This window comes from Labrus bergylta, chromosome 16 (genome assembly GCF_963930695.1).
Source record: "Labrus bergylta chromosome 16, fLabBer1.1, whole genome shotgun sequence".
In the NCBI taxonomy this organism is placed as follows: Eukaryota; Metazoa; Chordata; class Actinopteri; order Labriformes; family Labridae; genus Labrus; species Labrus bergylta.
This window is the reverse complement of record NC_089210.1, coordinates 13,897,173-13,921,790: the sequence shown is the minus strand read 5'-3', so window position 1 is coordinate 13,921,790 and position 24,618 is coordinate 13,897,173. Positions and strand designations below refer to the sequence as shown.

The window sequence follows — 24,618 nt, the reverse complement described above, 5'->3', positions numbered from 1 at the left end:
GCCATCAGTCTGGCATCCATCTATCACCAGGATTAGAAATCTGGGAGCAATATTTGATCAGGAGATGTCCTTCAACTTCAACATAGAACACATTTAAAAGACAGCTTTTTTTAACTTCCAAATAACAGGGCACGTCCAAATAAGTCCCTTAAGACTCTTCAGCTTGTCCAAAAAGCTGAAACACATGTAGGCTACTGACGAGATTTACAAAAAGAGATCCCATAGTATCTTTTAGTAATTTAAAATTCTTCTTCTCATTTACAAAACTAGTGTTTAGGCATCGTTACGCTCCTATAATCTGGGCCTCGTTGTGGTACTTAAAGTGGAAGTAGCTCTTTCAGTTATCAGGTCCTACTCATTTTTTAGATTTTAAGAATTTTCTAGAGAGGGAATGACAGGCAGCGAGAGGAACACAATTTAATATCTGTGTGAACTTGTATTTGGTTGAAATGACAATAAAGAAAACTTGAAGACTTGATTTATATTTACAATGTTTATTCGGGATTGCTATATGCATTAGCTTTACTCAAAAAGTTGAAAAAAATAACATATCAGAGTACTTAAAGTTTTCATCTTAGACAGAATAGTGAGATGGATAGCAGTGAATTTAACCCTGACTTCTATCTGCAACATCCAAACTTTTCTTCTTACTCTATTCAAGATCTATTTTTTTTAAACTGCAGATGCGTGTGTGTTTGTGTGAGAGGTGTGTGAGAGTGAGTGAGTGAGTGTGTGCGAATATGTGTGTATGAGGTGTGTGTGTGTGTATGTGTGTATGAGGTGTGTGTGTGTGTGCACGTGTGTGTGCATGTGTATGTGTGGGCAGTGTGCAGAGCTTGGATGCTGCTCTCTGCCTCCTCCACATATCCAGTTAGTTATGTAAGAACGCTGAAGAGTAGCCCATATGGTTCTGCAAGCTTATTTATAAAGCTGTCTGTTCGTGCAACTTCTCTCGACCTTGGAGGTGTGTTAACTTGAATGCTGGATGTTTACATTCATATTTATTTTAAAGGAGGTTACCTGCAACAAAAACAAACTGCTCTTCCTGTCCCCATGTGAGATCTTTCTGGTATTGCTGAACCGAAAGCGTTGGTTTGAGACAGGATTTGATAAACCTCCAAGGGATCAAACTGTTTATTCATGAGCACCTTAGCTCTATTAATCACACTCATTGAAATATATTTCTTCTCTATCCCTCTCTCGATCTGTGTGTGTGTGTGTGTGTGTGTGTGTGTGTGTGTGTGTGTGTGTGTGTGTGTGTGTGTGTGTGTGTGTGTGTGTGTGTGTGTGTGTGTGAGAGAGAGAGAGGAACTGCTTACAAACATATTTAATGGATTGGAGTAACTGTGGAGAAAGTTTGAAATTTCATAAAACATCATTCACACTTTGTGGTCTAACCTTGTCACAAAATATATCTTTAATATTTGTTTACAACCACCTTCCATTTCAAGCTTAAAGTAACACTGTCTACATTGACATAGAGGCTATTTTATTCAACACACAAAAAAAAATCCAAACTAACAGCAACTGAAGAGGGAAATGTGGATGTACTGTCGCTATCAGAGAAACACTGCCCTCAAGTGGCCTGTCACAAAGCATACACATGAAAGAGTCCCTTTTAGTGTTTAGTGTTTTTTTTTTTTTAAAAAGATTAGGTTACTGCGATACTGAACAATGCTGAGTAAAAGCCTTTTTTCACGTATAACTATTCTAACCATAAAAATGGCTGAAATATGAATCAGTGGATTCTTGATGTTATACCTGGTTTTTGGCTGGTTAATGTTTATAGCATCAGGGTAAAGCGTAATACAGAAAAGAGGGGGGGAAATGCACAATATATAGGCCTATCGTGGGACAGCACTGCTCTTTAATATATTTAATATTTGTCTTTGCTAATGTTTGCGTATTTTGATTTTGTTTTGTTTATTTCTGTTTTGCCTGTTTTTGTTTATTTGCCGTCGCTTTAATTGTCATGTTTGTGTGCACATTTTTGTTTTGTACTTGTTCACCTTCTCACAATAAAAAAATAATAATTTAATTTTAGCTCAGAGGGTTTAGTTTACGATGAACGGAAATGGATTAAACAAACAAATTCCCGTGTAATATTAAGCAAGATTAAATGGCGTTTTGACAGCAATGACATCTGATCAGACGTCCATACCATAGGTCCATACACTATTTTTCCCTAACTTCGTGCATTATTTCCAAGGTTCAAAAAGAGCACTTGAATGCATCTTGTAAACGCCCCTTGGTGAGGTCATGGTCTGCGATTGGCCGAGCCTGCAAGTCCATCAAAACTGAACATCGCCAGCAGTCGGAGTGAGGGGAACAGGTTGAGAGGAACTGGAGGCTTGTACATTCAAATATTGTTGGTTGCATATTGTAACCGGTCACAACACGCAAGCTGGTAAGTGGTATTATTATTATTATGTTTTTTAGTTTTTTTTTTAGTTCTTCTAAGAGCAGTTCTTCTATTTTCTGTTTCTGTTTCTTACTAAGACTAGCTTTCTGATGAATAAAATCAATTCGCGCAGTCAAGATTATTTTTGCGAGCTATCGCGTTAGTACATGTTTGTAAACGTTAGCTCGCGTAATCTCATGATGTTACAACCTTACACTTAATATATGAGAATTTACATTTGTTTTTCATAGTGCAACTGCTCTACTGCAACATTTAACAACGCCCCAACTTCAACACACAAACTATTGTATTCTGAACAACTTAATTTGCGAGAAGTGTACGGCATGCTGAGCAGCGAAATCCTGTGTTGTCCTGCTAGCTTAGCCACATGAGGAGGCTAATGTCGTGACTGTGTTGGTAGTTAACTAAGATGAGCGATATTTACCTCGTGATAAACGCAAAATCCAGCCACTTAAACAAGCATTTAAATGCAAGTACAATTATCATAAAAAAACGATCCGTTTAGTTATTTTAAGTCGCATGAATTCGGGTTGCATATGGCATCTAGTTGCAGCACAGCATTTGTGTTTGCTCTGTGTTATTGTTCCACAAACCTCAAAGAGTGTACGATTATGTGCAAGCAGAAAGTTGATACACTACATAGATATGTGGGCTAAGCATGCAATAGACTGCATTATTCTACTGGACAGACAAAAAACATGCACACAAAGCCTCAGAAAAAAAAGAGCAGAATGTACAATAAGTATGGTAGCCTCTAGATTAAAGATAGAAGTCAAGTTTATGTATAGATACTAAATTATCAAAGTTGTAATTGATTGTAAAATGTAAGATTCTACAGTTAAAGCTTATTGTTAAACAGTATCAAGCATCCAATTTAAATAAATGTGTCCTTACTGATGCACTTTCTGTACATGGGGTTTTGTTTTGTGCTCAGGAGATAAAGCAATTTAGCAGTTTATGATTCATCCGTCACAGACCCTTTTCTTAGCTTTGTCAAAGATTCAGACAAAAATGAAAATGAGAAAATACAGTTGCCGTGGTGAGTCTTATGACAATGTTGTCTCTCTAAAAAAAAACGAACTCCCCCCTGGCTGTTTGCAGGAAGTTCATGAATAACTAACTCACATTTTGAGGAACAAGGATCCTAAATCCTGGTCAGGTGGAGGATATGTCACGATGTGTTTACTCAAGTTACAAAAAAAACAAAAAATCAACACATTAATTAAGGAAGAACTAATTCCTCTCCTCCATCACGACCACAGGAAGGGCTCAGCGCAGCCTGGGTGCCCAGGGATCCACTGCCTGAGTGTGGGGAGAGCTGTGGCCGAGACCCCAGAGACATGAATCACACCAAGGGCGGCCTGGTCATCTTCACCGCAAACTCTCACCCCTCCAGCCGCGAGATGGGCAAGAGGATCGCAGAGTGAGTACAGGACAACTTGTTACACACACACACACACACACAAATACACAGACACATAGAAACAGTTATGCAGATGACAACTACTCAAATATGTTCTTTAAAAACAAGTTGGCTGCTAAAGGCTGTTGACTGTAGTGGAAACGTGAAACAGCTTTCATCCGAATCACTGGCTATGCTTGGGTCTAATGTATAATTCAAATGACAAACCAGAGGTAGCTGTAGTTTAAAAAAAAAGTCTATTAACGGTATGATAAAGAACATACACATCCTGTGCTAAAATAATTTCAAGCAAAGGAGTGATATGTCATTTATTTTTACTGCTCTATTTTTTCCTCATGAGACATTCATTTTCTTTTACTTTTTTTTTTTTTTTTTTTACATTTTACCCAGTTTTTCTAGCTTCTAGCTCCACATTGAGTATACCTGTGTATTGTCCTGCCATGATTGGCCATTTTGGGGTCTTATGTTTACCTACTCATGTTTTGTAGTTTGCTTGTTTGTCGAAGCATCTCATAAACTGTTGTTTGCGATAAATATCACATCATATAAGTGTCACTCCGAGGTGAAATCGTGTCTTCACCCGAGAGCAGCCAAATGTTGCCACATTAAGAAGAGTGTCCCTGCAGCTAAAAGAGTATGAAACAGTGCATGTTCATCTCTGTACTTACCCCTCGTAACTTCCTTTATTATGAACACATTTCTAGTTTCTATGCCCTGGGTATTAAAACGTTCTAGAAATGCACACGATGTTCTCTGGGCATCCACAATGACATTTGAGTCTGCATGTTTATAAAACAAATACGAGTATTCAGCCAGGCTTATGCTTATCAGAGATTACATTCCAGCTGTGTGTGAGAGAGAGGAGAGAGGGGAGCTTTAGCACAGCATGTTAACAGTTAACTAGAAGAAAATGTGCTGACTGCAGAGTGAGCAGGGAAGGTGTTGGAAAGAGAATGCATGTTACAAATAATACATTTCTGGGGCGCGCTGGTGGCGCAATGGTTAGGGCGCGCGCCCCATGTATTGAGGCTGTCGTCTCAAGCGGGCGGCCGGGTTCGCATCCCGCCTGTGGCCTCCCTCCCGCATGTCGTTCCCCACTCTCTCTCCCTGGTTTCCGACTCTATCCACTGTCCTATCTCTGCATTAAAGGCACAAGCCCAAAAATAAATCTTAAAAAAAAAAAAATAATACATTTCTGTATTCTCATATTCTTAACAAAGTGAGTGTTTGATTTTATTGAAGGATTCATTATTTCTGTGTGTGTGTAAAACAATTCTTCATCACTGAATCTTGCATTGTTTCCTTGTAACAACAATTTTCTGACTCCAAGAACCTTAGAACACTCTTTTTCTACCCCCCCCCCCCCCCTTCTCTGTCTCTCTGTCTCAGGCGGTTAGGGGTGGAGCTTGGCAAGGTGCAGGTGTACCAGGAAGCTAACAGAGGTAAGGTGCTGCTCATTCATTGGTTCACTTGACCTTTATTTCTTTAAAGGGGTAGTTTTTTGGGGCTGTATGGGACATTTATCAATTGAGGAAATACCCAATCTATCCCTTTAAAATATTCTCATTCATGAGGTGTTCAATGCAACCAAGCGAGTCTCACTCAAGCACAAAAAACAAAACCAGAAAAACCCCAAGTGACCTACAGCTGATCCGTGATCCATTCGGATCTCCCCCCACAGTTCTGGCTGCACGTGATCTGCGAGTTGATAGAAAATGATCATCATGGTGTGAAGCAAAAGTTTCAGTGAAAAGAATACAGCGTTTCATTAGTGCATGTGTGCTTCATGGAGATCCGCAAAAAAAAATATGAAGACAATTCAGTCTTTTCAAAATATATTTTTATGCACGATTTTTGCAGACTTTCATACAGAGACGTGTACTCTTAAAGTGATATTTAAAACTCTGCTTCAAAGTTTCTGCGTTTAATCTCATAGTGTTTGAATTTGTCATGAATGTATCAGCTGGTGGCTGCGTATAACATCAATCAGAGTGGTTAGGGCGCGTGCCCCATGTATGGAGGCTATGGTCCTCCCAGGTTCGAATCCCGCCTGTGGCTCCTTTCCCGCATGTCATTCCCCACTCTCTCTCTCTCCCTGATTGCCGGCTCTATCCACTGTCCTATCCCTCCATTAAAGGCACAAAAAGCCCCCCAAAAAAATCTTTAAAAAGTTCAGGTTTATCTAACTGCAATTCTGTCCCCCTAGTTCTGTGACCAAGTTAATAGTTAAAAAATAAACTATGTGCAGGTTGTATGTTGGGTAGAAAACGATTTGAACTGAAGTCTGAAACATTCTGTATAATGCAGACTGCTGCACCGACCCTGTAGCCTTCATGATCACATTCAAATGGACTGGTTCAGTGTTTGTGAACAGAGCAGAGGAACGCAAAGTGTGTCTGCAGACTTTGCGTTCCTCTGCACAGTTTTAGACCCCTTTATGAGTACTGACTTTTTGTTGTTGTCAAAGACCTATGCAGAAATAATGCTTGTCTGTTAAATAACACTGACCCACATTAAAGGCTCTCTGAAAGCAAGTGTTCATGTAAACAGACATCTGACGCTGCTCCTGAATATTTTGGAAATATAGCGAAATGTGCCATCGTTCCAAAAGAACAATTAGCTGCCAAACAGTATCTTTGAAAGAACTGGTTTATTTTGTGAACGCCAGTTTAATTTGAATTATACTTTCTGTCAGAATAAAGGAAGATAGCCTGTTGATGATCATTATCAACAGGGAATTATTTAACTGTTACATTTTTAGGAGTATTCACATAAGCATAAGAAACAGGCAGGTAATGTGGCCCTAAACAGAAATGTCAGTTTGGAAAATAAAAATTGTAGTTTGTCTCACTGCTCATCATTTGTTCTATATTTAAAAGCAAAATGTCCTGTTCTGTTGGAAAATAACAATTTAGTATGTTGGATTTCATCTGTAGACATTTCAGCAGAAGCTCTTTATTTCGTAGTGTTTAATTTAAGGTGTTATTTATCGTGACTATTTATTTATTAGAGTTAATTATTATAAGACCAGCTGGTTATAAGACATCCTCTTGGTTTCTCTTTTGGGATCTTCCTTGAAAATGGTCAGAGTGCTTGACTTAAGGTTACAGACTACAAGCAAGTCTCAAGTAGATGCAACAGTGTTGTTGCATTCTGGGAGATTACAACCAGCGTAAAATAGAAAATCAGTCTTTTGTTCTTTTAAGTTAAATTTTGTGTCTTTATTTAGAGTTGGAAAAAGTACTGAGTCCACACACCAGAAGCTGCTCCAATTACATTGAATCTAATGGAAAAATCACATGTAACGTTACGGGCCCTCGCTCTTCATCAGACAACTTCTGACATGTGATTTTTACAATTCAATTTAAGTGGAGCAGCTTCTGGTGTGCGGACTCAGTACTGTTTCTGTCTTTGGATGTTTTTTGTCCAGCATCCAGTACTTTCTCGGATGTGCATGCCTTTTTGACATTTTTTTGTTTAGAGATAGGAAAGTGGATATATTTAGAAATCATAAGGAGAGAGAGAGGGAGGAATGAGATGTACAAAAGGAGCCACAGGCCGGATTGGAACCCGGGCTGTCCGCTTGGAGGACTATAGCCTCTGTACATGGGGCGCACACACTAACCACTAGGTTACCTGCACCCCAGAAAAGTCTCAATCAGTCTTAATACACGTAAAATGGATTTAAATTCTATTTCAAACTGTTCTTCCTCTTTCTTTTAATGAGTCTGCATTACAGTAAGCGTAATGTTGGGTTTAGTAGTACAAGATGTAGAAAGATGAACATTTCACTCAGTGAATATTTAACCTTTCTAGGCTCCCAAACAAGATATATTTGATGACACTTTCTTTCTCTTTCTGCCGCACATTTGGCTCTTCATAGGAAGCATTTTGTTTTCTAATGTCTTTTGCGTGGGAGGCACATGTTTGGAATGCTAGTATCTACACTTTCACACAGTTGGAGTCTGTTGGGGAGGGGTTGCTTTTCACGCCAGAACCAAAAAGGGCTCAGATAGCCTTCTAATGAAATTGACAGCCCTCCAAGGCTTTGTCACAAAGTAGAAGTGTGTGTGTGTGTGTGTGTGTGCGCATGGGTTTGTGTTTTTGTGTACTGGTGTTTCTAGCTTGTCTTTCCTTCTCACGTCCTGTTTGTTTCCATAGAAACGAGGGTGCAGGTTCAAGAGTCGGTGCGAGGCAAAGATGTCTTTGTGATCCAGACGGTGTCCAAGTAAGAAAGAACACGCACACACAGCTGATACATTTTGATAGTTTCCTCTGAAACATCTCACTCACCTCACGTGTCATGTCATACTCTCTCCTCTTCTTTTCGCTCTGTTCTCCTCTTCCCTGTGGCTGGAGCAGAGATGTGAACACCACCATTATGGAGATGCTGATCTTGGTGTACGCATGCAGGACATCCTGTGCCAGAAGCATCACAGGCGTCCTCCCCTACTTCCCCTACAGCAAGCAGTGCAAGATGAGGAAGAGGGGCTCCATCGTCACTAAGCTCATCGCCTCCATGATGTGTAAAGCAGGTGAGCTAGGTGGTGGGACCGCCTCCTACTGCCCCACTGAATCAACAAGTCGCGAAATTCCACACAAGACCTCGCTTTGCCTCCTAGACTCCCTTCTGCTTGTGGGTTTTCTCCATGGCTTCACAGCCAGCTGTCAATCACAGCAGAGCATACAAAACGAAGGTCAAACATACTTTTTATCAATCTGGATCGATTGGTTGAACAAAGATTGAATCAACTCGATGGAAAGTGAAAGAATTAATCTACATCATCATCTAATAGAGACATGTAAAAAGAGACTGTCTCTGCAGTGAGCTGTCTGACACATAGCCCAGCAGCGATCCAGTTTTTTAAAGTAACCACGTAAATAATCAATGCTGTCGCTTATTGCAGACATAAGACATCAGGAGGTGCTGGTTGGCTGCCTCTAGTTGGTTTCTATTTACTTTGCCTGTTTTTGAGCTAGAAGTTCTTCAATGTTTACTTAGCTTACTCCTCTCCTGGATGAAGCACTTTAATGTTTGACTCTGGCAGGTGAGGCTTGAGTTAAACTGCTGAGTGAAATACTTCTTCACCTTCAATGATGAAGTCAAAAACAAAAGTTGCATGACTTGAAATACTAGGAAAAGTGTTGGCTGGAAACCTTATCATGTTTACCCTTCAGTCAGGCTTGTAGAAAACTGATAAATGGAGTTAGTTAGGGCGGAATACAAGTAGTCCTGCCTGCAAGCAGCCATCAGCTGATCTGAGAACCGCCCAAATGCTAACCAATCATTATCACACTCTGACAACAAGGCGTTCTTTTTAAACCATTCTGCCTCTCACTCCTCCTGCATCACATCCACTCTGCTGCTAGACACTGCTGTGAAATTCTCCTTCCACCACCCCAACCTCCACCAGCTTCAGTCAGCACATTTTATACTCTAGGATGAATTGTTTGCTCGTTAAGTCAGTATCATTACGTAAACGTTCAGGTCTGCATGACCCCATGGGGGGGAATTATTGTCTGCACTCTCAGCAAAATCTGTGCCATGCTGCATTGATACTGCTGAGAGCTAAGAGCAGAACCAATACCGCCAAATACAACTGTACAAACCATAGTTTGGAAGATTTAGAAACTTTCTATAATGTTCCCATTAGTTTGCAATATTACAGAGTGTAACATTTCATCACCAGGGCATTTGAGATTTGTAAGGTGAATCAGTCAAATCCTCATAAAAGGCCAGTTTAAAAAGTCATTTCACACATTGTCCCCAGTTTTGTTCAAGGCAAACCAAAGTATTGCAGCTGTGAACATCACGACTTTCAAACATGCCTTGTTTGTGCAGGTCTCACCCACCTGATCACCATGGACCTCCATCAAAAAGAGATTCAAGGCTTCTTTAACATCCCTGTGGACAATCTGAGAGCGTCCCCCTTCCTGCTGCAGTACATCCAGGAGGAGGTAAAACCACTAAGTCATCATGACGGTGTCAAATCTTTTTTTTTTTTTCTGCAACACATAACAATGACGAGGCCCTACCTTTCCTGGTTACAGTTATTACGCTCTATTTAGTCAATCACTGTTTAAAAAGAGTTAACTTTTAATTAAAGCAAATCTGTAATTTTTGTCATCTTAATTTATCTCCAGATTCCCGACTATAGAAATGCTGTAATTGTTGCCAAATCTCCAGCTTCTGCCAAAAGGTAGGCTCCCCTCCTTTTACCACCTTTTTCTTCTCAGAGGAAGTTTAGATCAGGTATAGCCTTCATGTAGCAGAATACAGCGCTGCTTTGTACCACACTGTGTGGTTATGATACAGCCATAAGGGGAAGCAAAGGTACCCACAGAAAACACACAGTGAAAATGTTTTAAGGAAACAAAGTTATGTTCAATGTTTATGTACATTTCCTGTACGTCTTCCTCTTAACTGTTCAGGCTTCTTGGGATCGGGTTGAGTAATTTGTCAGGAAAGGCTTGTTTTTGATTGTCCCTCTCTGTCTGACCGGGCAGAGCTCAGTCATTTGCTGAGCGGCTGCGTCTGGGTATAGCAGTGATCCACGGTGAAGCACAGGACGCAGAGTCGGATCAGGTAGACGGACGTCACTCCCCACCAACCGTCAAGACCACTGGAGCCATTCACCCCAGCATGGACATACCATGTAATGTAAACACACACACATACACTAACAATGATCAACAAAAGAACCCACTCATCCCCATTATGCCCCTTAGGCCTACTCATGAGTTACACAACCTACTTAATGGCCCTTAGTTGTCACTACGACCAAAACAGATGTGCCACCTTCAACATCTCCGTTTATACGAGCTAACCAGGTAGTGACATCACACATATTGCTAAGCCTACCGCATGGCTCCCCACAACTCAACGTGTTTTACCAACATGGGATCATCCACAAGGACATTTGATCATATAAATGACATGAGAAGTGAGACAACATTGATCAAATACTTTTTTTTCAAGTTAACTCATCATGACTTCTTTCTTTGTCCTTTTTGTTGTTTGTAGTGTTGATCCCGAAAGAGAAGCCTCCAATTACTGTGGTAGGCGATGTAGGAGGCCGCATTGCAATCATAGTGGTAAGAGAAAAGCGTTCGATTGGTTTAACACATTATCATGGCTTTTACCATGTGGTTTAACTGCAGATATGAGTGGACCGAACAGATTAAACTAACTCTCTATAGCTACTGTAAGGGATCTGCCTTGTTTGAGACCAGCCTATTTATCTTGCAGGATGACATCATCGATGATGTTGACAGTTTTGTTGCAGCAGCCGAAACTTTGAAGGAAAGAGGAGCCTATAAGATCTTCGTCATGGCGACACATGGCATCCTCTCATCTGAAGCTCCTAGATTCATAGAGGAGTCGGCTATTGACGAGGCGAGTTGGGCACCTTTACATCTTTTCTTCAACACTAACCATATTCTGCTGTTACTCTTTAACATCTCTTTTTTTTATGCACCTCTACCAGGTGGTGGTGACCAACACAATACCCCACGAGCTCCAGAAGCTCCAGTGTCCCAAGATAAAAACAGTGGACATCAGCATGATCCTGTCGGAGGCCATCCGCCGCATACACAACGGCGAGTCCATGTCCTACCTGTTCCGCAACATAGGAGTGGATGACTGACCAACCTGTCCAGCACACATTATCACACACACACACAAAATCACACGTGCCATTTGCGTATTTAGATCTCTTCAGAAACATAAGTTTGAATGTTAAACACTGAAGTTACCACACACACACACACACATACACACACACACACACACACACGCACACACACACACACACTCTCTCTAAAGATTCCATGTCCATAATTTCAATATAAATGCTAACTCTTTCCTTTGAGTGCAGCTTACCATAGACCATGACTGAAAAATAAACACTTGCACATAGACCTCTGCTCACTAGTCTCGTTACATAGCTGTGACTGAACACACGGATCTGAGTGTGGCTGCCCTTATCTGCTGTCAATTTAACTTTATTGTACTGTTACCGTTTTTCTTTCTGTATCGCCATCTCATCTGCATAACATGTTCTATTTATGTCTCCATAGAAATTACTGTCTGCGTTAGCACATGGCGTTGTTTTTAGCACTGAATGTCTCTTGAAGAACAGTCCTACTTCCTCATCTTCACACGGGCAATATTCCTCTGACATGGAATCAGGTTGTGAAGCTCAAATGCTGTTATTATTCATATAGAATGTATGAACGTGGGGGGAGGGGGGTCTGACCATTTGTTGTCATTTAACTTCTTTGGGTTGATCATTAACTGGAACTCAAAGAGTAGTACAGGTCTAGATCGACTTTGGAACGTATTTCAAATCAAAAGAAAATGTGCATATCAGCTACTGCTGGACAGCCGCTAACATTAGTATTCAACCAATCCCTAGCTCACTTTATCGTAGCTATGTATTCACACTCCTCTTATCCTGCTGTGTAAAATATCAAACTGTGATATAATCTAGAAAGTGACTGAACGCCATGATTTTCTGTATTTTTAGATGGAAGCTAATGGAGCTAACAATAATGTGACCTTTTCTCACGTAACAAAATATTTGAGTTTCCCATCCTGAGCATGTGGTCAGAAAAAAATGGCTGCTGTGTTAATATGGTGATTTTCTTATAGTAACAGTAAGAGTGCCAGTGCCTTCTCCAGGACATAAAATTCACAGGCCTTCACTGCTCCAATACACAACCGTCTCATAGCTAACATAGCAGAGGAACAATGCTCTCGTATGAATGTTCCCAGCTGATTACTTCATACAGACTTATTGTATTGCATGTTTAACCCTCTGTCATTTTCATGTGCTTTCTGAACGTGCTACTTAAAACATTAGTTGAGACTCCAGATAGGTAGCCATATGTTTAAGTAATAGCGGTAGCATCAAGGACTCTTAATTTGTTGTCAAATTTAGTTGTTGCTCAAGACAGGTTTCTTTGTTCATTTGGACAATACAAAGACTTATGGCAGTTCACTTGTGAAATATGTATAAATGTAACCCTGTGTGCCATTTTTCAAAGATTGCTCATATTAGATGTTTGTTTATGCCAGAAATAAGTTGTTCCCTTTCAGCTAGAGGGCTCTGCTCTGAAGAAACCTAACGAAGTTAGCTTTTCAGCATTCAGATGCAGTTTTAGAAGGACGTGGTTTACCCAAATAATTTAGAAATTGGTAAATTAATCTTTTATCATAAGGTCATTTTATGAGAGACTGAAGTTTGCTTACACACATTCTACCTGAGTTTCCTAAAAAAACGAAGTTCCGAACTACAGCTGAAGCTGGACAAATAAAATGACCCTTTTTCTGATGAGCAAAACTTGACTGAAGCAGGTCTTTGTCACTTTACAAGATGTGTTTCAAAATGTTTTGTATTTATTTTCGGCACTTCAATGAATAAATACGACCTCTTAAAGTAAATAGTTTTGTGTCTTCATGTTTAACCCTCTGTTTCTTTTTACCTGCTCTTTTGTAATGTTAAAAGACAGAGTAAGATCTTTTACCTGCTTTTTGTAAAGTGTCTCGAGATAACACTTGTTATGAGTTGACGCTATACAAATAAAAATTGATTGATTGATTTTTTTGTTCTGATCAGCTTACCAGCTTAATGTGTAGTGTCCTCCACGTTAGTGGTGCCATCCTTTTGTGGGTGTTGGTATTAAACGTAAGTTTCTGTTAATCCTGACAGATGTTAGTGTTACAATTCACTTAGCATACGCTTTTATCCAAAGTGACATACATCAGAGAGTAAGTACTAATCCATTCATATACTACACTACAAATGGCGCCACACATTTCTTTTGAAAAATGTCAACCTTATGTTGGTGATAAAGGCAAAGTCAGGGGATAAGTGTTTTTCTTTTTAATGGCACTAGGATTGTATAGAATGTATAAATCCATCTGGGAAATATTTAAGATATTACATTGCATAAACAGAAAGTTGGACCTTGATGTAATACTTCTTTGAACTAATTTTGTATAATAATCGCAGAAAAACACACTGAAGCATACAGGTATAATATCCAATAAAGACTATTGTAAGAAATAAAAAAGTATCTGTCAGTTCCCAGATCGGTTGACTTTTTGCCCTTCACAAAGCAGTGTTCTAATTTTTTCAACTGTTAAGTCTAGAGACCACTGGGCTTTTGGATTCATTTTTTTATTATGAAGTAGGAAGTAGGTCAGAAAACAGGGTAATGGGGATGGTAGGTGTCCCGGGGTCTTTTTGTTAAGTTCCACGAGTATCCCAGATATTTATTTTCACTGTAATTCAATCCACAAGAGACACATTGACAGAATGTATGACTTCTTTGATCATGGGTGTCATACATGCTTTAGTGAAACGTCTAAAAGCAAGACTCCAATCAAATGGGTTACTCTGGGCATAGTTTTATCAGTGTTTAAAGTATTAGTTCAGGGTTCCTTGAAGGTTCCTGAATACTTGTCCCACCTCGACATATAGATGCTTTTAAACAGACTGAATCCTGAATACAGAAATCCAGAAGAACATTTTGAAATGTCCTCAGACAGTCATGTTCTAGAATAACAAATAACTCAAAGGTCGGTCGATGACTGTGCAGGGGTTCAAGACCAATATTTTTACTGGAATTATTGATTTCTACTGGTTCATAGATAAGGCTAGCTTTTTTTTCAAAATGATTTCTAGCAATTCAGCTGCTTTAGAGACTGAATCTTAGATCATCCAGGTGATAGAAGGGGAGGTAGAGGAAAGTCAGAGTGGGACTGGATTTTGCACAAACCTTTCTGCAAAACAGCAGGCTGAGATCATCCAATTGTATCTCTTTGTCCTCCAGTACTCTCTAAATATAAAGGATCTATATACAACAGGTTGGGTAGTTAGCATACAATCATCCAAAATTCAGGGACAACAATTTCCAGGATTCAATCAAGTTTCTTGTCTCGTTTCTTGTTCGACATATTTCATTTTTATTTATTAACACTGACAGACAGGAACTGTTTCAGACAAACATGGTGGCATCAACTAAAGAACAGAACCAGGCAGAGAAGGAAATTGGTTTTAGACCCGAGACACACTCAAAGGTCGGCTTTTGCACTGTCAGATTGTCCTGCTCACACTATTTGGCACCGCTCCATCCATTGTCATACACCCATTATAACAACACATGAAACCTGTCTCTACTTTCTATTTGAAGAAGTCAAGCCAAGGGGTTGTTGTTCTTAAAAAATGACTTAAGTTGGGAATTAAATGTGTAATGTGAGCAAAAGCAGATGTGATATCCGAACAAAAATAATTCAAAAATACATTTTTAACCTCTTCCTGATTTTTTTCCAGTTCTGTTAAGTGTTCTGCAGTCCATACCTGATCTACACAACAGGTTTGTGTTCTTATAACTCTATCGGCTGTTTCTTAAGTGTTTACAGAGACATGGTTACCAGTGGTTACAGGACAGCTTGCCATTATTCCAGTTAGCTTTCCACCCTGAGCATAAAAAAAGTCAAACTAGAAATGCAAGTAAATTAAATTGTGTCTGGGCACCTCCATGAAATACTGACCCTGAGGCACATCAATACAAGGCATTTGAAAAGCCAAGAGCATCTCTGTACATTTTGGGCAGGCTGATATGCCCTAAAACCATGCACACTACTGCCATCTGAACCAGTCTTGGATTTGGAAAAACAAGTGATGAAGTGCCGAGTAGGGTAACCTGTTGAATTTCACGGTTTACATTCGATGCTTCTCGCCAAAACATGTTGTGTGAGGTCTGACAAACATGCTGAATGCAGGCGTTTTGCCTGCAAAGTTGGTTAGAAACTCATGCCACACAAACTGAAATGTGGGTGGGGTGTGCTCTTCTGTCTTTCAACTAGCACAGCTCTTAACACCTAAACAAGGCACTAAACCCTCTAACCTGCTTCAGCATAGCTGCTCCGAGGCCACAAGTGGGAAAAACTGTTTTGAAGGTGAGCCCAAAAAAAATCAAAACATAGGAAAAAAGCTGTTTGGAAATAAAAGGAAAAATGAGATAACACTTGAAAGGTGTCCTGAAGGAAGGCATCAATCTGTCTACAAACTGTAACAAACACTGTTGAGAGCTACAATCAGTCTAACAATACATCAGTATGTCTGTTCTGTTCTGTAATCACTTGCAAATACTCTTTTAACAGTTAACACATATTCTGCTTACTCAATGCAGGCAGGAGTGATGGACAGAGACGGTGATAGTCAGCTACAGCACAACACATCTGAAGCCTTTGTAAAGGCAAACGCAGCAAGTTCACAATTACAAACAAGGCAAAGTGATCAGTTCACTGTGTTTAGTACTCAATCCCAAAGTGACCTGGACTTGATTTGGTGATAAAACAGCAATTGCACAGCTCTCACTGTTTTGACATAGAGATACAACCGTAATGGAAACACTTTAAGAAATAAAAATACACAAATGGGTTGCTTATAGCTGAAATGCTCACCATCTCTAGACCCTTGTTTCTGTCCAAAAGGACTTTATTACAAATCAATTTGGAAGGTTAGAACTATTACTTTTGATCTTCAAAATAACAACCTTGCATGAAAATGTAAAACCCTATACTTTGAGGTTTTCTCCCTTTTTCAGTTTGATTACATCGTATCATTACAACATTTTTTTATTTAAGCACTAGGCTATTTTGCTCCCATTAGTCACTGAAAATGTAACACCACTTCATTCCTGTATGTCAGAGCCTGACTAAGATTAATATGCTCTAACCAGGGGGACTTGTTCATTGTAGATTGGTTAACGCAAAACCCATTTTTTGAGTGAAAACCTAACTTTAAAGGCATGTCATCGTGTAAACATTTTGTAAACACTGAACAAGCGGCTTTTGTCTAATCTTATCTTTTAGGCTCTTCTATCACCCTGTGTTCTTGGGACTTGCTTCTGTGTACAACAACAACAAGGGATCTTAATATAGCAGAACTGCTTTATTCACATGTTTGTTCAAGTTTTCTTTGTTTTGTGGGAGGATATACAAAATAGTTCTAATATATTAACAACACTAAGACTCTACAGCCACTCTAATGGCTCTATTAAGACTGTTCTTTGATAGTGTGTTGAGTTAAATGTCATTGTCAGTGCTACGAAGCTCAAAATATCAATGTTAACATGCTAGCATGTGTAAGTAGCATTCTAATTAAAGTTGTTAGCATGCTAAAACTTTGCTAATTAGCACTAAATACAAATAACAGCTGTAAGTAATGTGAATGATATTAGCTCGCTTGTAAACATAATATTTGATCAATTAAATGTTCAACTTAAAAAAAAGAATTATTACCATTTATCTTCAGGAGAAAAAGCATGTTTGTAAAAAAGCAATGAGGCTACCTGTCTCAAGGTTAAAAAGTCATTTTAGTCCAAACTCACTTAGCATTGATCAAATTGAGCCCCGAGCTTTGCCTGAATAAAGAAAGAAATTTCAACACAAGCAATTACTTTTCCTATTTTTTAGGTGTAAAAATTAGATGCTCTAAATCTCCAAACTGCACTGGTCTCAGACCTTTAACAATAATCCAGGGGTAAAATTCAAACTCAAAAACAATTCATAAGGGACTATAATTTAGCAGCCTCATCATTTTTAAGATTCAGAGTTATCAATGAATGTAACCTAGACAGAGCTTGCCAGCAAGCTGAATTATCTTGATTAACATATGCAACTCAGAATAATCCCAATGTTAAAGGTTTACACAGCATCATACATCATGTACCCTTTGTAAGATTTGTTTTTGTGTGACAACTTTCCTCGTGAGCATTTCACCAACCTTGTGGAAATATTAGCCATACAGTTGGTGTTTATCAAATAGTCATCATCAACCATTTGTCCATTCCCTTCAAAATAAAGACAAGAAATCTGTATTGCCCCCCAAAAAATGTAAACTTTCAAGAACCATCTTTAGTAGTTGACTCAAATGTCCATCCCTCCATATTATATTTCCAGATTTGACCAAAAAACAACAACTTGTTTGTATGGTTACTCTTGAGTACAAGCACTTTTGGGACTTCCCAAATGTTTTAAATCTGCTCCAAACTAGTCTAATTTATAAGAAGTCACTTTATTTCAAAATACAATTTAAGAGGCAATTTCTATGTGGCTAAACCCGATTCATCTCCAATATATTTCTCCATTTTCTGTAAGTTAACTGAGCCAACTGACTAGCAACAATGTTGAATAAAACCAATATTTGGGCATTTTATCTGGCATGTAACTGAAGTCTATTTTCTATAGTCATATAATACTGGCACCTTCTACTCTTCTCCTAAAGCAAGAGTAGTGACGCGTGTTTACATGCACACAGTTTCCTGAATAACACTGTCGCCGAGATTCATATGCAGGTCAATTTTCACAAACATTTCTCAGAGGCAAAACTGTCCTAATACTGTATGTACTGTAAGAATAACAAAGCTTCACTGGCAGAGAGAAAAAAGGACAAACACTGATCAAGGTATCAGTAAGAAAATACATGGCATGGTCTTACTTTTTTTTGTCTTTCACATTTGTGACAAGTGAATTTAACACTTTTAGGAAGTCTGTGAGTTAGATTTGTGTATAAAGATAGCTACAGAACTACAGAAAATATCAGAAGTGCAAACCAGCTAACCCACATTGATATAAACTAACTTGATAGTTAAGTGGCTTACATCAGCCTGCTTGGAACTGTTTTGCCATAAACAGTTTATAAACCAAGCTGCATTGACAGGGGTGTCACATTCCTTGTTGCACTATTCCTTTAACTGATGATTTTGGCCTGTATTTATATGAAAATTAATCTCTAATCTATTAAAGAATCTCCTCCCCCTCTTTCATATCAATACCTTGTTTAAAGTTCCAGAAATGGACAGGACATTTTGGCACGTGTTTTTAAGTTTACACTTCATTTCATTAGAAGTTATGCCTCAGAGGAATGTTTGAACATCTGACACACACAATGTTGACCTCTAGTACATATCAGCTGTTTGTGAATATAAGCATCAACTGAGTGTTCCATTGTAGCCTGAGCTCGGTAAACTATGCAGTAAGTGCAAGTGGAGGCTGAACACAACAGCCTCAGGAACCAGTGTATTCAAATTCATTTCTTTGTGAACCTGGACATGGATAGATGCTAAAAACTCCATACTAACTCAATTACATGACCATCCTGAGTGCATGTAAACCCCCTCACACACTGAAAACTGTGACAAATATACACAATTTGATGCTCTTTAAGCACATTATAGACTATTCACACCCTGTTTGCCATTGATAAGTATAGAAAAGAGATGAAACAGACCAAATCTGGACTACTAAAACCATTTCAACCCCTCTACAGCAGGACATCTCCTTCCCTCATTGAACTGCCTTACTTACAGATATCTGACCCACTTAATTGCGAAAGCCATTTTAACACTTTTAAATACACGTATAGAATATATACAAACAATACGCCACTACAGTTCAGACCTGAAATGCAAATTCTGATGGATTCCTTCCATCTTGCAGAAAGTAGGCTAGAAAACAAAAAACCAAAGGCTGGGGTGGGCGATCTGGTTTTTTGTACTGGTTGTGTCGCTGATCAGAAATTTGTTGGCCATTGAGTATCACAGTTTTTATTACTTAACTTTCAGCGCGCGGTGGCTATTTCCTTTTCCGAGTTTGTTTTTGTTGTATTTCCCCTCAGAATTTGAGTTGAGTTTTGAGGTGAAAAATGAGGTGGCCATTTCTCCTATTAGTTTTGTCTTCAAAATGATCAATGATGTACGGCACAACAGGCAGATGTTAGTCCTCTTTATGACAATCTGGTCCAGTCCCAGACAAGAAAAGGAATGGTTCAGCAAACCCCTTAGTTCAAATGAAGTATAGCGTCAAGCACATGACCTTTGTTCTTTCTCCTTTGTTCTGATTTATTCTGCATTTATTCCTTTCATGACTCAATAAAGCACTTTGTGACAAGCCTGTTAATAAAAAAAGCGCTTTTGTATAATCCATAGTAGAATCCTGGTATCATACTGTTATTAAAGAGAGGAGAAGCCAAAGAGAGCATCAACATATAAAGCACAGGTTGTTGTTCAATGTAGTTTCCGTGTTGATTGCCAAGCCAGTTGCCAGGAAGACACAAAATGAGGATTCTGAGTATTACAGAAGGTGCATTCTGGGATTGGTTATTGAATGACAGAGCTGTAAGCCGTTGGCAGATGCCAGATGAGAGGTTGCTTCCTTTCTCTATGTATGTTGCCCTCCTTGTCCTCTTTTTTCATCCTTATTCTAACTTCCCCGCTACCTGTCTGTGCAGGAGAATAGTTCATTGGAATAAATTACAGCACGAGTCAGAATAAAGGCAGAGCTCCTCCTTTTCCAGTCAAAGACAAGAGGGAAGAACAAGCAGCAGTCTAGGAGGAATTGGAGGTCTTCAGAGCATCCACTTTGGTCTCCAAGTCTGTAATCTGTAGACACATCGACACAATGGAGGATACTTAAATACATTTGAACTACACCAGGAAAGGAACCTCTTTCATTATAAGGAGATATAGTCATGTTGTGATTTTTTAAAATGTACTTATAACCAGAAGCTTAAACCAAGGGAAATAATATTTGAAAGTCAACTTCAAGTTTCTGGACATGTAAACAATCCAGAGGGCTTTGCTTGTTCCTTGTCCCTTTGTAGTTGTGCAAACTTTTTTTATGATAATGATCCTTAAACAGTAGCAAACTCCACTTAAACTTCAAATTTTAAAAGATATAATAAAAGGAAAATAAGAAATGTCTAACTTCTAGTTGCATTGCAAATAAAAAAAGTGTTATACAAATATAGTTAGCATTATTATCATTATTACTATTATTATTATTATTATTATTATTATTATGATGTTGCTTTAGGCAACAATTTGGCCTAACTCTTTATTAAAGATGATCCATTCAGTCTCCAACACTTTATTTGATTTGCACTACATGTTTTTCACATTTAGATTTTTACATGTATAAAAGTGAGCAAACAAGTCGGGGACCATAGATAGAGCCTTGGGGACCACCACAGGTTCAGTGGAGCCTCTTTAGTGTAACCAATTCCAAGAAAAACCATCTAAGAAAAGACATTACAAAATGTCTGATGATTTGAGAAAAGGCTAATCAGTTACATTAGTTATAATGTTAAAAGAAAGATTTCATTTGACTTTTGGGTCAATTGACCTACAGTATTAAAAACCAGGTTAGGACAAGCAATACTATATATTTGCAAATTTCTTCCTTAAAAAAAGTAAATTCTTAAAAAAATTAATAAGTATAAGATGGGGACCTTTTAATTGATTTTAACAACGATGCAAAAGGTATAAATGGGAAATGGGAAGAAATATAGTATTTTTTTACTGGGGGAAGAGCTGACACAGAAAGACTGTCAGCAGCAAACAAAATCAGCGATAAAGGTTGTCTGTGCAAAAGCTCATTATTCCATATATTTATTACCATATTTATGGTTAGGGGATCTCTAGTGGCTGTCAGTAAGTCAGGTGACATAGTATGAAAAATAGATAAGGTTTGTCACTAACCTGTAGGTACGCGGTCATGTGACCTGACAATAATATAGACTGATAGGCGTGTTACACTAAGTATGTCACTTGAAAACATTGTAGTTAAGGTAGATAATTAATTGACCTGATCTTGCAGGTTGTCCGCCTCCTCTTTGTGTGTTGCCTCACTCTCTTCTTCTGCTCGACGCTGAGCTGTCTCTTTCTTCAGATACTCAATCTCCCTACAAACACAAACAGGCATTAAAACATTGCTGACATGAACTTCCTCTCAACCCTTAAATATGTCCTTCTTTCTTACTTTTGCTGGTATTCTTTAATCAGTCTCTTGGCTTTGCTGTATTTCCTCTCGAGGGTTTGGTACTGACCCTGGGTTTCCTTGAGGTGTTCATCCACAGCCTGAAAAACACAACACAACTGTCAGTATGAAACCAAATAGTTTTAGTGGATTTTATAATTGAATACGTCGATTTAACTGTTAAAAGAGGAGAAAAAAAACCCTGAATCAAATAATAGCTTTTCTCAACATCTCTCCCACATTACCTTGCACAGTGACTGAGCCTCCATCCAGTAGCCCTCCAGTTTCTCCATTCTCTCCTTACTGTCCCGGATATTTTGCTCCAACTGAGCACGCTCCATCCGCCAACGCAACCTGTCCTGCTCCGCATGAGCCAGCTTGAGGTAAAGGGTGAGAGTGTGGAAGGAGGAATGGGTATGTGGGAGGTAGAGGCAGTGTTAAGTCATCATTCAGCCAACAAAGGCACTGACGTTATGCTATTTTTCATTCTCCTCTGCAAGTTTAAGCTGGATGTTGCAGTGTGTATCATTTCTGCAGGTAAAGAAGCGGTCTCACCTTCCGTTTAAGGAGCTGGATCTCTGCCTGGGTTACTGCATGTTTAATCTGGAGCTTTAGATAAAGACAGAAAAAAAGACAGACAGATTTTAAAACAAAGATAACCACCAATTCCCCACCTCTCCAGCCAACCAACTATAAATGACTGTTTCACATTTAGAAAATGATTGTGTACCTCCTTGAATTTATGTGCCAGCTTCTCAGGGTCCAGCTCCTCAGGGGACAACATATCCTGATTTTCAGCCAGATCAAAAACCTCTATTGAGTTGGGGAAAACTGGACTCATCTCCTCCTCCTCATCTGTTGCATATTCACCTGTCTGGAAATAAGTAGAAAAGGATGTCAGAACTATAATGAGAAGATTGATATCATTCTCTGTAAAAATGTAGGTAGAGCTTTATGTAGCTGGTTAGTCTAGCAAAAACACGGAAAAAGGTCGACAAGATCCACCTACCGGCTTCTAACTAAGCCTTCTATTTAGCGCGTTTTATATTTAAATAGTTGATACAGTTTCTAAAAGATTAGTCGTTCCTTTAAAAAAAAGGCATCTTTTTCTGCCAAACAGACTTTTAAACCATGCTATCTTTTCCGTGTTACATGGTAAATGATATATGGCAAATGGACTTGAGTTGGTATAGCACTTTTCTAGTCTTCTGACTACTCAAAGCGCTTTTACACCGCAGGTCACACCTTCCCATTCACATCCATTCACACACTGATGGCAGAGGTTGCTATGTAGTGAGACCATCAGAAGTAACTAATCCCATTCATACACATCCATACGCCGCCAAAGAAGCAGCAGGAGCAATTCGGGGTTACCGTAAGTGTCTTGCCCAAGGACAACCTTCCGGTTGGGAGACAACAACTCTACCAAATGAGCCACAGCAGCCCATGCAAAATACTTCACTTTCAGATCACAGTGGACCCAAACTGGGTTCAGATTCAGATCCTTCTCCCTTAACAAATAACTAGTAACTGTACAATACAAGGAGGAGTCTGTATCATACAAAACAGTAAACATGGCATATAGTGTGGACCAGACCACAGAAAAATCAATCACAAATTAAGTGAGCTCTTGACCTCTGAAATTCAATGCAGCCACTACCTGTAAGTATTTCCCACTAAGAGAGTTCACATAGTCAATAACAGTCTGCTAATCATTTGTCTTCTTCTCCTCTTCCACATATCAAAGTAAATTATAGCTCCATATCCACTATTGAACATATATTTCCAGGTTGAGAGGAACTAAGTTGCTAAAAAATGCATTAAGCACGACACTGTAGCCTTTTATTTTGCCTTTGATCAAAGGACATCTTCAGCTCTGGTTACACTTCTTTACTGGCAAAAAGACAGCTAACTCTCTGGCTGCATTAATGATTGAGCTTCATCAAACCTGAGTGCATGCTTCTAAATAATTCTGGATTATTATTACCCACATCTATTATTAATAATAATAATAATAATAATAATAATATTATTATTGAAAGGAGATTTTACATTTTCTATTATAAATGACATGGTCTCCATATTAGGAGGCCAATTGAAGCCTAATGCTTAAGTGTTGTGGAAGGACAGAACATATTTGGTCATCAGTTTAATCCCACAAAACAACAAAACAAAGTACCTTTTAGTCTAATTATGCTGCAGTGTTATACCAGGAAGTAATTCAATTCAGCCCATTGATGAGTGTTATGAAGAAAGAAGTGTTCAACTTCAAAAATGATAAATGTACAATGGTTTTTAGTTAGGTTTACTTATATTTATTACAATCTGTAAAATATAAAGTACATTAATAATACATGACAAAGGCAATTAACAATTTGAAGATGAATGAAGTTTAACCTTGTTTTATCTTACCTCTTTTGCACTTTGCAACAACTATAACACAATAATCTCCTCAGAGTTATTGGAAGAGAAAATAAAAAACATAGATAAATGAATTAACGAGCAATCACAGTCTCTCCTCTTCTCTGTATCTATAGATATTTTTTGGTACAATTTCTTGAACAGAATCATACATCTTATTCTTCATTGTTGTCTGAACACAAAGCTTCTTAAGATTATATTAAAACCACCCTCTCTATTGAAAAACATGTTTTGGATATTAGTTTGGTGTAATACATTTCCTCCTTTTTACATTATTTGTGCTTTTAAATTCTACAATATATAATTAATTTTAAGACACAAATGTTAATTATCATTGGTAATAATGCAACTATCTTAATGACAAACGGTCTACAAACATTCCATCTGTTACCATCTCTGGCCACAAGGTGGAGAAGCTGCACTGAGTTTACACCACAGGCCACATGGTGGCACACAGACCGACATTTTGTCACTAGCACACATCTATTCACACACACAAACACACACACACACACACCACAA

General features: G+C 38.7%; 2 protein-coding genes across 4 annotated transcripts in view; one reads left to right on the top strand and one right to left on the bottom strand.

Annotated features, from left to right (window-relative positions):
* The first annotated feature begins 1,429 nt into the window (after positions 1 to 1,429).
* Positions 1,430 to 13,290, top strand: LOC109999918 (phosphoribosyl pyrophosphate synthase-associated protein 2). Its single transcript, XM_020655087.3, has 11 exons — positions 1,430 to 2,407; positions 3,685 to 3,845; positions 5,235 to 5,287; positions 8,007 to 8,073; positions 8,208 to 8,380; positions 9,688 to 9,803; positions 9,990 to 10,045; positions 10,353 to 10,501; positions 10,870 to 10,940; positions 11,095 to 11,241; positions 11,333 to 13,290. Exons 2-11 carry the CDS (start codon positions 3,763 to 3,765, stop codon positions 11,489 to 11,491), a joined length of 1,074 nt encoding a protein of 357 aa, XP_020510743.1. The 5' UTR covers positions 1,430 to 2,407; positions 3,685 to 3,762; the 3' UTR covers positions 11,492 to 13,290.
* Positions 13,291 to 14,793: 1,503 nt separating this feature from the next.
* The window catches only part of LOC109999914 (neurabin-2), a 28,054-nt gene continuing 18,229 nt past the window's right edge, over positions 14,794 to 24,618 (bottom strand). For all 3 annotated transcript variants that reach the window (XM_020655082.3, XM_020655083.3, XM_065965001.1), the window contains 6 exons: positions 22,406 to 22,549; positions 22,231 to 22,284; positions 21,921 to 22,052; positions 21,679 to 21,776; positions 21,505 to 21,601; positions 14,794 to 20,300 (listed from right to left, as the gene is read on the bottom strand). In XM_020655082.3, coding sequence (XP_020510738.1) covers positions 20,247 to 20,300; positions 21,505 to 21,601; positions 21,679 to 21,776; positions 21,921 to 22,052; positions 22,231 to 22,284; positions 22,406 to 22,549 — 579 coding nt within the window. In that variant the 3' untranslated portion in view covers positions 14,794 to 20,246. The remainder of the gene's footprint in view (positions 20,301 to 21,504; positions 21,602 to 21,678; positions 21,777 to 21,920; positions 22,053 to 22,230; positions 22,285 to 22,405; positions 22,550 to 24,618) is intronic.